Genomic DNA, 15,276 nt, shown 5'->3' on the forward strand with positions numbered 1-15,276 from the left:
TGAAGCATTGCCATGGCGACGACGCGCAGCATCAAGGTTAGCCGACAAGAGACACGCGACCGCGATGGTCCGAGAAGGTCCGACGGCATCCCTGGCACCATTCGACAACATTCATCTATTCATTATTGTCGCCCAAATTACTGCGAGAATTGACATATTGTACGGAACTTTCTCCAATCAAAATTCAGAATTTCCAAGAGACGAGACAAACTCATTTATGTGATAGACGAACCAGTTTTTTTTTTTTTTCCCCCAAATGGACCGTTTGGCATATTAACACTTAAAACATTCAAATCAACAATCAATTTTCATGCGACATCATTCTTTTTGTGTCTCAAAAAGTTTTTGTTTCCCTTCAACTGTTGCACACTCCAGTCCGCTAGGAGGCGGCATCCGGCGCGTTTTCCTACTGTCCCCCACTGATGACGTTTCGCACGGTAGACGCTTAGCTCAGCTCAGCTCAGCTCAGCTCAGCTCAGCTAGCCGCTCCCCCGGCCGGTGCCGCCTGGAATCGACAACAAGGCACAAATATTTGGACCCTTTTTTCTGTCCAATTTAGCTAAAGTGAAGGAGCCCAATTAATATTTTGAAGGGAACGCACAAGACCAGAGAAAAATTGGTGTTTGGAACATCGCCTCCAGGTACGGAAGCTAGCTAGCTTTAACATGCTAACATTGCCTTTACGCTAAACATCATTAAATTACCGGTCGAACAATGTTTCATTGAACGCCTTCCTGTTTATAACATCAAGATGGAAACGGTAGAAATGGTTGTTTGTTAATAACATCGTTTTTTATATTCGCAGTTACAACTTAGCCTTCAGAAATCCACTTTTATACAGTTTTAGTTCCACCCTGCGTAATCAACCGTGTCAAAGAGTGCAATAATACAAAGGCTCTCAAAACAATACATGTGTCGCAAAATTGTCATCGTATTTTAAGGCAAATGAAACTTCTAGCATCTTTGTGGTCTTTAGATGAGATATATTTATAGTCATATAAAAAACGCATGCGTTTAAACACCTTTAAGTTGTTGTTTTTTGTCAATTGTGGACGTTGCTGTTAGGATAACACGATAGTGTAATCAGCTCGCTCATTCCATGACTTTTGTCCAAGTATTTGTGTGTTGTTTTCCCATTTGGAACGGCAAAAGATGAAGTCATTGGCTGCCATTGACAGTGATGGACGTCCAATCCATTTGAAGCGGGAGGGAGCGGAGTCGGCAGCTCCCGCTTCAAACGGACGGGACGTTTACTGGTGCTCAACTCGTTTGTAATATTGAGCCGTTGCTTCCGCGGTCAGGCGATGTCCCCCACGGCGATGAAGCTGCGCGATGCGGCGCGCGGGACGCCGCGTCGCAGTCCTCCTGCCCCCGCGTCGTGGGATGACGTTTCGCCCGACTCCAAGTGTCCCATTTGTCTGGACCGCTTCGACAACGTGGCGTATTTGAACAGCTGCCTGCACCGCTTCTGCTTCGGGTGCATCCAGGAGTGGTCGCGCACCAAAGCCGAGTGTCCTCTCTGCAAGCAGCCGTTCGCCTCCATCCTGCACTCGGTGCGCTCCGAGGACGATTTCCAGAAGTACGAGCCTCGCGTGGCGGCCAGGGCGGCGGCCGTGGAGTTGAGGATCATTCGGTGGAGGCGGCGAAGAGGCGCCACGGGGAGCGAGGAGGACGTCCTCCCCGAGGCCGGCGCGGAGGAGCGCGGCGGGGGCGACGCCGATCGGCCGCCGCCGGAGTTTGCCGCACGACTGGCTGTCAGGCTGCGTATGCAGCGGGAAGGCTCGGAGTTGCGGCGCCTGAGCGAGAGAGAGACCTTGACCTTTCGCCGCGGCCTGTATCTCAGCGGAACACGCGCGCGGCGGGTGCCCGGCGTGGGCCCCGACTCGCCGCCGCGCGACGTCACGGCGGACGGCTTCTGCCGCGACCCCGCTCAGCTGAACCGACTGCGGACTTGGCTGTGGCGCGAGCTGAAGGTCTTGTTGGGCACGCGGAACGGCGGGCTGGCGGGCCGCTTTCACCGGCTCTTGATCGCGCGATTGACTCGCCACGGCTTGGAGGACGCGGCGAGCGTGGAGCGAGAGCTGCGGCCGGTGCTCTTAACCCGAACCGAACATTTCTTACACGAGCTGCGCTGTTTCGCCCGCTCGCCGCTCGGCATGGACGAGTACGACCTGCGAGTCCAGTACTCCCCGCCCGGCGGCGACGCCGTAGTCATCGCTGTCTCTGAGGACGAGGAGGCCGAAGGGAGACACGGGGAGGAGACGGAGGCGGTCCCGTCCGACGCCTCGGCCCCGACGTCGCCCGCTGTCGGGTCCGTCCGGCAGGAGGACGAGGCCGAATGCGTGATCGTGGGCTACAAGAAACCGCTGGCCGAGCGCACGCCGGAGCTAGTGCGGCTCTCGTCCGATTCGGAATCCTCCTCTCCCGCGGTTCCTCCGTCCGCAGCCCGCCCGGAGAAGGAGCCCGCCGCGAGCTCGGGGCGTGCGCGCGGTCCACCGCCCGCCGACAAAAGCGAAAAAAAGAAGAGGAAGAGGAGGAGCCGCGATCGATTCGAGAAAGGCGGCGATACGGCCACGCCCGGCCACGCACGGCGTTCGGGCCCCGAGTCCGGCTCGCCGAGCCCCTTCAGAGTTTCGGAATCCGGCTGGGTATTATCCTCGTCTTCGTCCCCGTCCTCCGTCCGCTCCTCTTCGCCGCCGGCCCGGCCGTCCTCGTCGCGCCCCGTCGGGGAAAAGCCCGGCGGGAAGAGAAAGTACAAGAGCCGACACCTGAACGAGCGCGGCGGCAAGCGTCGGGGGAGATGCCGCGATAGGAGTAGGGGCGACAGGTGAGGGCTTCCCGTTCTTTCTCTTTTCGGCCGGAGAGTTGTCTCTGGCGTCCGTTCGTCTCCGTCGCTCGCCGGGTTATCGAAAACTAGCTACAAATACGTAAGGGTGTTCCAAAAAATCCATTATTAGATGCATCGCGATTCGACACGTGACAATTTGATTACTTTTCATAAATGTTCAAAAACGATGATTTTCCCTCATAGCTTTTACGACAGCCCCTAGGAGCAGAAAGAAATTCAAGATACGTCTCCCGCCCGGACGGACACCTTTAAGGGACGCACGCGCAACATTGGATGTGAAGAGAATGCCACTGGCCACCAGGGGGCAGTGCCTTCCTGTTAGAACGGCACTCCTACTAATAGAGGGCGAGTGAGTAGTTGGGAAGAGAGATATACAGTACTGTAGTTCATTGCTCCGTGTCTTTAAATTGTCCAGCAGTAGGTTCAAGTTGTGTTGATTGGGAAAAAGTCCCGTGTCTGTCTATCAGAGGTGAGTACACGAACCCTCTTGTACTGTTCAGCTGTATTGTAACTGTATTGTTGTCGTTTTTGAGATGCTACTAGTTAGCGCCGAGCGAGCGCTTTGCTAAGTTGCGCCTTGTTTGGTGGCGTACAAAAGATGTAGAACGTTTAAAACCAGGATGAAGTACAGCGGTAACATGTGAAATAGTACAGAAATCTGGGAAGACAAAGTATATTGGTTAAAAGAAGTCTTATCTCTGAAGACACTTTGTTTGTTTCCCCGAGAATGTGAAATTCGGTCCCCCGGCGTCAATTTTATTGTATTGTTTAGAGAAATAAACAGTGCCTTTGAAACAGCTAAGGTTTTTGCACCTTCTTGTTGTATAGGCATGTTGAGAAATAAGTACTGCCTGTAAAATGGTTCGTGTTTTTGCACTAAAAAATAAGCAGTTTAAGGGCAGCTTTGGTTGTATGGGTATGTTTCCATCGCTCCTGTTGAATCATTAGGATATTTGAAATAAATAATGGACATAAATGTGTCTACATTATTCATTAGTAATGTACGATGCATCGATAACCGTGGTCATTGTTCAATCGTCGAATCGGAGCGCCCTGAATTGTAATCGAATCGAATCGAATCGCGGGGCGCATCGAAGATGGCGCGCCCCTACAAATACGGGAGTCGTTTGGGCGCGAGCGAGGACTTCGGACGGCGTACGGCAGCGGCTATTACTGACGAGACTCCCGCCCTTTTCCGTCCCGCAGCGCAAGAGATCGCCGACGCGACCGCAGTCCCAGTGTGGAGATCGTGTACGAGGGCGCCGCCCCCTCCGGGCGCCGACGCCGGACGGCGCGACGCGACAGGTACAAAAATAAGAACCTCCGGAGTCGACCCGAAGCTACGTTCCGCCGGCGCGGCTAACTTTAGGTGGCCCTCGTCCGGCAGGTCGCCGCTCGTCATCACGTTGGACAGCGACAGCGGGGACGGCTCGCCGCTCGGCCGAGTCGAGGACGGCGGCCCGTCCGATGAAGTCGAAACGGACCGGGTAAGACGCGCCCCGCCTCCGCTCCGCCTCGGCGAACGCCACGTCGAGCGAGGAGAAAGCGAGCTTCCCTTTTCGACCGACTCGACGCGAGCCGACGCGGAAAGCGTCGGGAGCTCGCCGATTCTGTGCTCTCTCCCGTCGTGGTTTTCCGAGACGGACGACGGCCTTTCGGACGAACCCCCAATGAGCGTTAAACGGGACGCCCCCCTGCCGCCGCTCGACTTCCAGAGAAGCGACGGTAGCATCCGCTCGGTGGCCCATCGAATTAAGAGGAGCTCCCCGCCGCCGCTCCGCCTTAAAAAATGCCACGCCGAGGAAGAGGAAAGTGAGTTTTCCTTTCCGACCGACTCGACGAGAGTCGACGCGGAAAGCGACGGGAGCTCGCCGATCCTTTGCTCTCTCCCGTCGCGATCTTGCGAGACGGACGCGGACGACGGCGGTCCGTCGGACCAGCCCCGAACGTGCGACGGTCGGGTCGCGGGCGCCCCGCCGCCGCTCGACCTTCCGGTAAGCGGCGGCGGCTCGGCGGCCGATGGAATTGGAAGAAGCACCCCGCCGCTTCTTCGCCTTCGGGAATTAGAGACTGAGGAAGAAGAAAATTTTTCCCTCCTCGACTGCTTGATTGAAGTAGACGCGGCGGCAGCGGGAAGTGACCCCGGCGCTCCGCGCTCCCCCTCTCCCTCCCTCTTGTTCACATGACCCGCATTGTTCTGTTCTTTCCGCTTTTTGACGTTTCGACTCTTGTTGCCACAGCAACACTCGGTTATGTCGGGCGCACCTCGCTTCCTTGCCGCAGGGTGGCGCCATGTTTTTAAAAAAAAGAAAGTGAACACGTTGGCGCAGGCTGCGTTCAGACTGCAGGCATATCCAATTCCAATCTGTTTGGGCCAATTCCCCTTTTTTTTTGCACGAGTGTCCAAATTGACATTGGCCCCGTTCAAACAGAGCCACACGATTGATGCTGCCGACAAGTCGCCGTGGCAACGAGGGTGTCGCGTTTGATGTCGCAGGATGGTGACGGCGGCAACAAATATGCAACATGAGAAAGTCTCTACGGACCAGTTTGAAAATATCGTTTCATGAGCCATCTTACCTAGCTAACAAATATTGACATGACTTACCTGCGTTGCCATAATCGATACGCCCCTCCAAGCGCTGGCCTTGCCCCCACAAATGGACATCGAAACATTGGTGCACTTTTCTGTGCTAGAAAAGTTTCAATCTGGATGGGCTAAAAATCGGGTTTTGGCCGCCAAGTGGTAGACTTAAAATCCATTTTGCCGGGTTTGGCGTTATCACTGCCATTGACGGCGTTAGACGTCCAATCCAATTGGACCGGTCCAAAAATGGATGGGACATCTTATCTGTCGGAGATGAAGTGATGCTTGCAGTTTTAGGTCGTGTCCCCCCCCCCGCAAAAAAAAATGTAGATGTACAGATGTACCCATTAAAGCAGGGGTCTCCAAACCGGTCCTTGAGGGCCACTGTGGGTCCTGGTCTTTATTCATACCATTCAAGCGCAGACCTTTTAACTAATGTGGTTTCTACTAAAACCTGACTGAAATCAACTGATGACACTTATAAAACACCAGATTGGTGAAAAGGTGTGGTCTTGTTTTGTTGGAATGAAATCCTGCACCCACGGCCCTATGTAGAATAGTTTGGAGACCACTGCCTTAAAGACCTGGCGTCGCCATCACATTGCACATATTGTGTGGACGCCAGGTTTTTAATGAGTATTTTTTTTTTTTTTTTTTTATGAGTACACCAAAAAAAAAAAAAAAAAAGATAAACCAATTTCATTGAATAAAATAAGAAATACACCCTGGTTATGGCACCGTTTTTTTAAACTCATAGTATTTAACTCATTGCCTGCCAGTTCCAATGATAGACATCCATGTGAATACGTAGCGCCATCGACGGCAAAGGAGGTCCAATCTGGGAGATCCGTCCCCCGATCAAAGCGAACGAGGCGTCTGGCGCCGTCAACGGCGGCCGACAAGCGCCCCGAGTCATGTCATAAACAGCTTCGGGCATCCGTCATCGCGCGTTTGCTCGCCACGCCCACATTGCCGCGCACCGGCGCGGGTCCATTGTTAGCAGTCGCTAAGCAACAAGGCGCTCCGTCGTCAAGGACGACCGGCATTCTGCCGAGCTGGCGCGGGATGATGCAATCGGCTCCCTCGTCCTTTTGGCCGTCGAGAGTTTTGACGGTCCTCGTAGTCCTCCTGAGGAAACTTGTAGTCCTTTCTCACACGTGACACGCAAACGGAGTCGACGAGCGCCGTCCCCCGCGGCGGGTTCGCCCTCCGAGCTACCGAATCTGCGCGGCGTTCGTTCTCGGCGCTGAATCCCAAAAAATGACAAAAGGACCGGCGAGTTCTTTTCGCCCCATAAAAATCACAATTTTTCAATTCAAGATTTTTTCGATGACAATTTGAGGCTCGAGTTGAAAAGTTGTCGTCGGATCGCGGTCGTACACGCCAAGGCGGAGATTCTCAAAGTGTGTTTGTCTCCTTCTAGTTGTATGTGAAAGAAGATTTGTGGGTCGTACAGTTAGCGTTCAAAGCTAAGATACTGCTCAGTTTTCAACTTGGAGAGGTACAACTGAACTAAATCACCTATTTTTGCATTAGACCCCCATTCGCCCAATTTTGAGAATCTACCGATGCAGAGCCCGATCCGCTATCTCCACAAGCGCGTTCAAACGTCATTTCCTCACTGCGGAGAGGATCATTTGTACACCGCGCTCTTTAGCGTTAGTTTGCCGCGAGGGCTGCCGAAAGGTTGGCCTTCCGAAGGCCCCGTTTTTCAGCCGCGTCTGTCGGTATTTTCGTTTCTTTTGGCAATATCCGTCCAATAAATACATCTTCGAAAACCGCACCCGGTCTCTTGAAAACGACCTCCTGACCGGATGAGGGACACCCTGATTTTAATGTCGTTTTTCGACCGTGCGTTTAAACTCAACGCGACAAGGCTAAAACGTAATTCTATTCGCAAGGAATAAAACCTTGGGTTCGCATCTCGATCCAGTTTTGTATTTTCCGAGCCTGAATTTGAAATACGAAAAAATCTGATGTTTTGCCCTTCGGATTCAAACCAAAAAATAGTCTCTTTGCCTTTTTCTTTTGGAGAATGAAGGAACGATACACGGATTGGCCGACCGTCCGAACTGTCCTCGGTCCGTTCCGGTTTTAGAAGAACCATCGGAAGGCCTCGCCCGTCGGGACGGATGGCGGTCTCTACAATCGGAACAAAAAAGAAAAAGACTCCATTAATCTTTCTGACCACACAAACACACACACACGCGCGCCGTCACTGTATCTTCATTCACACTCGCGCCGCAGTTCCAATTAGTGTCTAATTGACAAAGATTAGCCTAATGTGCTAGCACGTGCGCATCCCGGCATTGTGCGTGCGCGCGCTAATTAGCTCCGGTTTGCGGCGACTCACGGGAGGAAGCGAGGATGAACGGTGACGTCGGCCGGGTCCGGCGCCGCTCATTAATGTACACGCGCGCCAAGTTTGCGTGGTGTCCACATTAGCTACGGCGGCACGTATTCTGCGCTGTGCTGGCAATGAATGAGTTCAAGACAAAAAGCCTAAAGAAGATTTGTTGTTTCTTTACTTTGTCTGTCCTTGTGGAGAATGTTGTAAATAAAAGCCATGTTTTCCAGAAAATGACTGCAGTCTTCTCTGCGCTAATTCCAAATCATGAATACCCATAATCACATGCAGACAGTGTATAGTATAAGTTTTAAAATGGTGGTTTGTCTTTAAACGTAATTCTCTGTTATCAGAGGTAGAAGAAATTGCTCAGAAATATTTTGAGTCAATCATTTATACTTTTTGTGACCCGGGGGTGAGGTCCCACTAGGGGTATGCGAGTTCTACCTTTGAAGAAGTTAAATCTTTGAACAGTCAGAGATTAGGAAAAGAAAAAGAAAAAAAAAACGGAGGCGAAGAGGCGAAACATGTTGTTTTTTGCTCCGTTCATTTATCTCAGAAGCGTCTCGGAGCCTATACGGGATAAGTACGGACTGACTGGTTGTTAGTGAATCGCAGGCCACAGTAAGACAGTGGCGACGATGACGAGCGTTGAAGCGGCCTCCTACGCTGGATGGAACCCTTGACCTCAGAACTGCAAGGGGTGGCGCTAACTGGTCCGCTAAGGACAGCTGAATGGATTCTTAATTGTAATCTTTATCTCGCCTCCGCGCACGCAGTGAGACAGATTCTACTTTTGCCGACTCACCTCAAGCGGTGTGCCCCCGCCGCCCCCCGGCTTCTTCTTGAGCTCCTCGCACTTCCTGAACTTGCAGATCTGGTGGCCCGTCTTCCTGTTGCGGCAGGACGAGCACACGCCGCAGTTGATGAGCCGCCGGCAGGGCCCGCACACGCCGCAGCGCTTGCGCTTCCTCTTGGAGGAAGACGAGGACGAGGGGGGCGACAGGACCCCCGTCGCCACCCCTGACGACGAGGGCGAGGACGAGGAGGGGCAGGGCGAGGAGCCGGCGTGCTGCTGGCAGTCCGCGGGCCCCCGCTGGCCGCCCGTCATCTGGAAAGCGCTGCCGGCGTCGGGCGCGCCGCCCGCCGTCGAACCCATGGCCATGACGATAACGCCCGGGGGTAGGCCCAGCCCTCCCAGGAAGCCGCTTCCCAGAACCCCGCCCCCGTTGCAGCCGCCGCCCTCCGATAGGCCCATCGCGTCCGGGTGGCCGTGTCCCTGCTTGCCCGCGCCGCAGTCGCCCCCACCGCCGTAGCCGGGCAGGAAGTTGGCGTTACCGGGCGCCACGGGGTGGTGGTGCGCCGCTTGGGTGACGGGAAGCGAGGCGGGAGAGTGTTTATCGGTCCGACCCCCGTCCTCGGCGCCGCCGCCCTGGTGCATGCCGCTTCCGTGGGGGTGCGAGGGCGTCACGTGCGCGGGCGTCGCCGGATGGTGCCGGTGGTGGTGCGCGGCGCCGGCGGGTTTGGGCCGGCCCCAGAAAACGGCCGCCGGGTGGTTGACGTTGTCGTGGCACCCCCAGGGCGTCGTGGCCACGGCGCCCAGTCTGGTGGCGGCGGGGGGGAAGATGGGAGCGGCGGCCGCCAAGCGCGCCGCCAGCTTGGCCGACGGCGGGAAGTTGCCCACGTCCACGTTGGTCTTGTAGAAACTGGCGATGGACGAGCGGTAGCGGTCCATCTCGCTGCTGTAGTCCAGCATGGGCGCCAGTGTGGAAACCTGTGAGGAGGAGAGAAAGTTGAAAAATTGGCAGCAGTTTTGGAGCCGTGGTAAACGGTCAAACTGATACTGAGCTAAAAAGCTGCCCATTCTGATTCGACTTCTTAGCACCGAACGATTTTAGCCTGGCGATCGGCCCCACTTGCTAAAGCAGAGTTGACTAAATCCAGACCTCGGTGCCACTTTTCCTCTCGTGTTTTCCATGTCTCCCTCCTCCAACACACCTGAATCCAAAAAATCAGGATCATTATCAGGCTTCTGGAGAGGTTGCTGATGACATAATCATTTGAGTCAGGTGCGTTAGGGAGAGAGACGTGGAAAACAAGACAGGAAAAGTGGCACCGAGGTCCGGATTTAGTCAACCCTGCGCCAAAGCTATCCCAATTGATCCGGGGTCGATGCCAAAACATACCTTGGAACGGTGGGAGAGCGTAGCACCCCATTGTAATTTATTCTAGTTATTGAAATACATTTATGCTGAAAACTATTAACTCTGTCCGATTCAAAGTTCACTCGATTCTCTGCTCCAAGTTTCAACCCGAGCCCCACTTGCTCACCTGGCCCTGCCCGCCGTAACCGTGGTGATTGGGGTGGTGGTGCGAGGAGGCGGAGCTTCGCTGCAGCACGGACGACAGGTCGCTCTCCACGCAAACGCCGCTCGTCATGCCCGACATGGCCGCCGCCCGCGCCTTTTGTTTACTTTCCTGCAAAGGGGAGAAAAGGCGAACACGCTGACTTCCCGTGACCTCTGACCCGCGGCGGGCGCCCGAGAGCGAACCCCGGAGGAGGGACTAATTATCCGGTCGGCGTGACGGAAGGTTAAGAGGAAAGCGCTCTCCCAGGCGGCACATTAACACCCCCCCCCCCCACGCCGCCTCCCCCTCGTCCCGCAGGCGCAGCAGGAGGAAGACGGGGGGGGGGGGGGGGGCGGGGGGTTGAAGGCGGCTCGTAAAAGGCTAAAAAGCGTGAAGGCGGCATGCGGCGGTCAGAGGCGGAACGTGAGGAGATGAGGCTACTCACCGGGCCCGCCAGGAGGAGAAGCGCGAGAGGACGACCGTCTGGGAATTAGCCCGCCACGGATCATGGCTGGCGGGGAAGGAGATGGAGGAGGTGGCGGAGGGGGGCAGGTGGCGGCGGGGGGTTGGAGCACCGGGAGGGATTTGTCGGTCTGTCAGCGGCGGGGAGGGATGGCGGGGTATGGGGTGGAAGGGGGGGGGGGGGGTGATGGATAATGGGAACGGGGGGGGGGCGTATAATCACCTGGGCTTGGCACAAGCGAGCTTGCGCGAGGCAGGAAGAAGGAGTTCAATTAGCAGGTGGCGTGGAGACAGCGAGAGACCCTGCAGGGGGGGAGGGGGCGATGAATAATGGCGGAGGTTATGAACGAATACGTGCGTCGTCCTCACGACGCGGCGGAGGGGCGGGGAGGGGGGGGGCCCTCGTTGGCAGGCTGATGCTCGCTGACAGGAAGGGGGAGGGGAAGCGCGTGTCGGCTCGTGCCCTCCGCTGCGTCTGGCGCCACCCGTGGCCGCGCGCCGCGTGGCGTCTGATTGGCGCCCGGGGAGGAAGAGGAGGCGGTAAAGTGTGAAGATGATTGGCGGCTCGCCAGGAAGCCGATGAGTCCCGAGCCTTCTCGACGAGTCCCGAGCCTTCCTTGACACAGGTCGAAGGTCGGCCCGCGGTGAGTCGACTCGGGTGGTCCGGTGACCTTTGACCCCTCCCCAAAACACATGCCCTCGGAACAACAGGCGCCGTTCGGCATACTGCCGTCTAGTGGACGAGAGCGGAAAGTGCAACTTTAAATGGCTCCTCCTTCTTCACTCTTCTCAGACAAAGAAAACAAAATACAAGCAATATTTACATATTAAACGGTATGAATGAGGTGATCGATTTGTATTATAAACACAACACGGGATAATTCAAAGTGCTTTACAATAGCTACATTAGAATCACCAAGAGAAGGATACATCTGTTCCATTTGAAGTAGGAGGGTAGGCAGCGAAATGAACCGCTAGTAGACGTCCAATCCGTTTGAAGTGGGAGGGCTGACAGTGAACGCGGCCCTCCTACCTCAAATGGATCAGACGCGCCGTTACCGTACAGTGGAAGGGAATGCGTTGATGAAAATGGAAAAGCTGGTGGTGAACACATGTATAGTCATCATACGACACGAACAAACAGTTCTTAAAACGCTTGTCGTTTTGGAGATACATTTTTGCCCAACAAATAGATTGTCATCTCGTGTTCTAAAAAACGCATGGAAAATGTTAAAATCGGAAATTGATTGATGTTTTAATGTAAAATTCATTGAGGAAGTGAGATAGCGTTGGTGGTGTAGTGGTTAACATAGCTGCCTTCCAAGCAGTTGTCCCGGGTTCGATTCCCGGCTAACGCACATCTTTATTTATTTTTTATTGTTTGAGAAAATGTCTCTTAAAAAAAGTCTTTTTTCTTGTTTTGTCAGCAACGGCTAATCCAGAGAGTAACCGTCACTTTGTAGTCACCGTGTAACGATCATTGAGCGTGCTCAAATGAATTCTAGATGTCCTAAAAGGTGGATAATCCACGGAATTGTGATGGTTTGAAAGTTAATCGCAGTGGTCAAAAATCACGCCAATGCATGTTTGACATAGTTGCCCGGGTGGGTGGGGGTCTCTGGAAAAATGCCCCCCTTCCCCTCCCCTCCGGAATACGCCCCCTGGCCACCGGTGCTCTCCGGAACTAATTAGCGTCCGCTCCGGCGACACCGATTCCGCCCGAATAACTGCAACGGTGATAGGAGCAGCGATTGCGACTCGGTTGAAGCGTCGAGAGCCGAGCGACGAGCGCGGAATGGCCGAGCAGCAGCAGCAGCAGGACGAGCAGGAGGGGATGAGCTCCCCCGAGGCGCCGGTGCCCGATTCCTCGGCCACGGGGAGAGCGCTCAACCTCGCCCGGCTTTTGCTCTACGAATCTACCCGCTTGCTCCAGTTATACGTGAGTTTCTTTCGCTGCGGTTTCTGGACGGTCATCGCCGTATACGGGGACGTGAGTGGCGTTCATTTCACCGCAGCTTTCGTCTCCGCAATGCATCACGGGTTGATAAACGCTGGATAAGATAGGCCGCACCTTTTGTTGCCTTGGCAACACCACTTCAATATGGAATAGTTCATATTTTTGGACTTGCGTCTTTTTGATGGCTCGGTTCGTGAATGTTCCTACTGCCGTGCACTTCAAACATGAGTTTAAATCCCACTTTAAATGAATCGGACATCTAGCGACGTCGACGGCAATTCAATGAGTGCCCTGCATAGGCCGTGTCAAATGCAGTCCATGGAGAAAAAACAGAAAATGTCATCAATTGTAATGTGTTCGTTCGGTGCCATTCACAGTGTAGAGTAGACATCCGAGAGGAGGGGGGGCCTGCAGGAAGAATAGAATACTGTACGAAGACCAGGATTAAGGCAGGTGACAGTTTGTGCATCGTTATTGATGTAACAGTGCAAAAATCATACACCTGCGAGTGCGACATTTGAACTCGTCACATTTTATATTGATTGCATTTCGCGTATACATCTATCTGCGTTTTTGTTGTTGTTTTTTCCCCCCCCACGTTCAATAATAAGTGTCCAGCGCATCCTCGGATGCGGGCAGTCATCAGACTAAAAGCCAGAGTCCCCGCTCTCCCTAATGGATTGTGTATTTTTCTTCCCGGACGGATCCGTCCCCTAATCGATACGACTCGCAGACGGAGCAGGAGAGCTTCCTGTCGGAGCGCCCCCCCGAGGACGGCCGCCTGGTGTCCCTGGACCCGAGCCCCGAAGAGCCCGACGCGGAGGGGCGCGTGCGGCTGCTGCACGCCGCCCTGCGCCGCTGCCTGGGCCTGCTGCACTGCGCCATCGCCCGGGCCGAAGAGGAGTGGGGCGAGCTGGGGAGCGACTACGAGACGCTGCGAGGCGACGTCCGCATCCGCTTGGAGCTTTTGCTCCGCACCACCAAAGATCTGCTGGAGACGGACGGCGCCGAGCTGGAAGTCACCCCGGACGTCCGCGGCGATGAGGTGCGCTCGTCCGACGATAACGGTGCGGTATCCAAAGCTCGTCTCGGATGTTGTACCTCCCAATTGGACCTATTTACGACGCTCCGACGAGCGTATTTTTCCAACTCCGGTTCGGCCGCCGCCGCCGCCGCCGTCTGGCTCTCTCCACGTGTGACATCTATACGGTCACGAGCGCCTAGGTAGCTTTTCGTATGTCGTTTAAGGAAACGTCGTTCAAAAAACTCGACGTCGGTTTTGGATTCCGCACCCGCCGAGTTTAAAACTGCAGTCTGAGCGTTTACCATCCAAAACGCCGGTCGTAACGATGGTCTCGTCTTGACTTTTGACTAGGAAACGGACGGGGGCGCCGGCGGAGCTTTCCAACTCAAATTGTGGACGCATCGCGTTCTCCGGGAGCTGGTCCACTGGGCCCACCACGTCTCGCGGGCCCTCCACGTCCTCCACACGCAGCGGCAAGGAACACGGGACGTCTAAACCGATGAACTGGCTAACTGCCCGAGGGCAGCATTTGGACAGTGACCCTAACCCCTTTATTTATATCGGATGCGTGAAACGCATTCATTAGGAGGAGTCGACGACAAAAGATTTCACCCGTCGCCATGTTCTGTTTGAACTGACGCGCGCTTTAGCTCGCCGGACGAAATCCGATTCCGTGAGCGTGTTTGGTCTCACAAAAGATGCCAACGTAGAACCGTTTCGCCGGTCGCCGAACTCATTGGCCGTCATATCCGCGTGAACCGGGACGGCCGCCGTCAAAAGATGACGCTTCCCTGTCGTACCCTCGTCTTTCCCGTCTGCTCGAATGTCCGTTGCCGTGGATGTCGGCCGATGAGTTCGTTGGTGAAAAGGGGAAGCTTTTTTGGGCAAGTGGAAAGACCAGGCATCCAGACTTGATCTTCCAATGCTACGGACAGACAGCGCGAGACGTCCAATTCATTCGGTAGTCAATCAGCGCCCTAGAAAGGTTGATTTCCGTTCAGCGCTGTACATTGTTTTTGGAGCCGGCGGTTAAGTGTCACTGTCCAAATCCTGCGGTACGCCCCGCTGCTCGACTAACTACTGTAAGCTCCTTTAATAAGGCCCGGCTTTGTCCGCACGGTATTTCCTGCGCACGTGCTAGAATGAATGACCTCCAGTTGGCCGGCGTTTGCTGGTGCGCACTCACCTCATTTCCCGCGTGTGATTTATGATTTTTATTAGAACGTACTTAAGCCCACCCTGCACTAACTGCTAGAAGTAGCCAAAAATACACGACTGACAAACTGTGACTTGTTTTGATTCCGAATTGGATGGACTTGACGTGATGTTCTACTGGAATGTGCTGCTACACTGTTGAAAACAGCTGAGCTTTGTCAACCTCAGGGGTCGGGGACCCAAAATAGGTGGCGGATCCGGTTCCAGTGGGTCGCCCTGAATAAATTGCAAATACAAAACTGGTTTTCTTGTTTGTTTTGGAAAAACAAAACAGTGTGTTAAAAGAATATGAAGAAAATGGAGCTTTCATTTCATTCATGGTATTTATTTGTGGGTGGGGGGGGTTCTGGGTCATTTCCTATTTTCTGGCCATTCTCCCGGGCCAAATGGATTGGAGCCCTATCCCCGTCAATGGCGGCCAATGAGTTCATTGATGAAAATATTAAAGCCGTTAGAACAGTAGGACGGTCGTCAATGGGCAGAGGCA

At 54.4% G+C, this 15,276-nt stretch overlaps 2 protein-coding genes and 1 non-coding gene across 4 annotated transcripts; 2 read left to right on the plus strand and 1 right to left on the minus strand.

Moving 5' to 3' along the window:
• Window positions 1-455: 455 nt before the first annotated feature.
• Window positions 456-8,845, plus strand: LOC130929130 (E3 ubiquitin-protein ligase Topors-like). The gene is made up of 4 exons (XM_057856076.1): window positions 456-641; window positions 1,302-2,827; window positions 4,055-4,153; window positions 4,236-8,845. The coding sequence occupies exons 2-4, from the start codon at window positions 1,305-1,307 to the stop codon at window positions 5,032-5,034; spliced, it is 2,421 nt and encodes an 806-aa protein (XP_057712059.1). The 5' UTR covers window positions 456-641; window positions 1,302-1,304; the 3' UTR covers window positions 5,035-8,845.
• LOC130929131 (methylcytosine dioxygenase TET-like) lies at window positions 5,812-10,979 on the minus strand. 2 transcript variants are annotated; one of them, XM_057856077.1, is made up of 4 exons: window positions 10,817-10,979; window positions 10,114-10,260; window positions 8,591-9,556; window positions 5,812-7,577 (listed from the first exon to the last, which is right to left on the minus strand). In XM_057856077.1, the coding sequence occupies exons 2-4, from the start codon at window positions 10,228-10,230 to the stop codon at window positions 7,530-7,532; spliced, it is 1,131 nt and encodes a 376-aa protein (XP_057712060.1). In that variant the 5' UTR covers window positions 10,231-10,260; window positions 10,817-10,979; the 3' UTR covers window positions 5,812-7,529. The 2 variants fall into 2 exon arrangements, with proteins under 2 accessions (XP_057712060.1, XP_057712061.1); XM_057856078.1 differs by lacking the exon at window positions 10,817-10,979 and adding an exon at window positions 10,577-10,751.
• Window positions 10,980-11,879: 900 nt separating this feature from the next.
• trnag-ucc (transfer RNA glycine (anticodon UCC)) lies at window positions 11,880-11,951 on the plus strand. The gene has a single exon. It is a non-coding gene; the product is annotated as a tRNA-Gly (tRNA).
• The last annotated feature ends 3,325 nt before the right edge of the window (window positions 11,952-15,276 follow it).

This window comes from Corythoichthys intestinalis, chromosome 13 (assembly GCF_030265065.1).
Source record: "Corythoichthys intestinalis isolate RoL2023-P3 chromosome 13, ASM3026506v1, whole genome shotgun sequence".
Lineage (NCBI taxonomy): Eukaryota > Metazoa > Chordata > Actinopteri > Syngnathiformes > Syngnathidae > Corythoichthys > Corythoichthys intestinalis.

What these genes read in the sequence shown, in the direction of transcription:
- LOC130929131 (XM_057856077.1), bottom strand. Translation starts at nt 10,230, where the DNA reads ATGTCGGGCATGACGAGCGGCGTTTGCGTGGAGAGCGACCTGTCGTCC. An exon ending in GTTACGGCGGGCAGGGCCAG is followed by an intron (nt 9,557 to 10,113) that starts GTGAGCAAGTGG and finishes TCCTCCTCACAG; the next exon opens with GTTTCCACACTGGCGCCCAT. An exon ending in GCGGGGGCACACCGCTTGAG is followed by an intron (nt 7,578 to 8,590) that starts GTGAGTCGGCAA and finishes TTCCGATTGTAG; the next exon opens with AGACCGCCATCCGTCCCGAC.
- LOC130929130 (XM_057856076.1), top strand. Translation starts at nt 1,305, where the DNA reads ATGTCCCCCACGGCGATGAAGCTGCGCGATGCGGCGCGCGGGACGCCG. An exon ending in GATAGGAGTAGGGGCGACAG is followed by an intron (nt 2,828 to 4,054) that starts GTGAGGGCTTCC and finishes TCCGTCCCGCAG; the next exon opens with CGCAAGAGATCGCCGACGCG. An exon ending in CGGACGGCGCGACGCGACAG is followed by an intron (nt 4,154 to 4,235) that starts GTACAAAAATAA and finishes CTCGTCCGGCAG; the next exon opens with GTCGCCGCTCGTCATCACGT.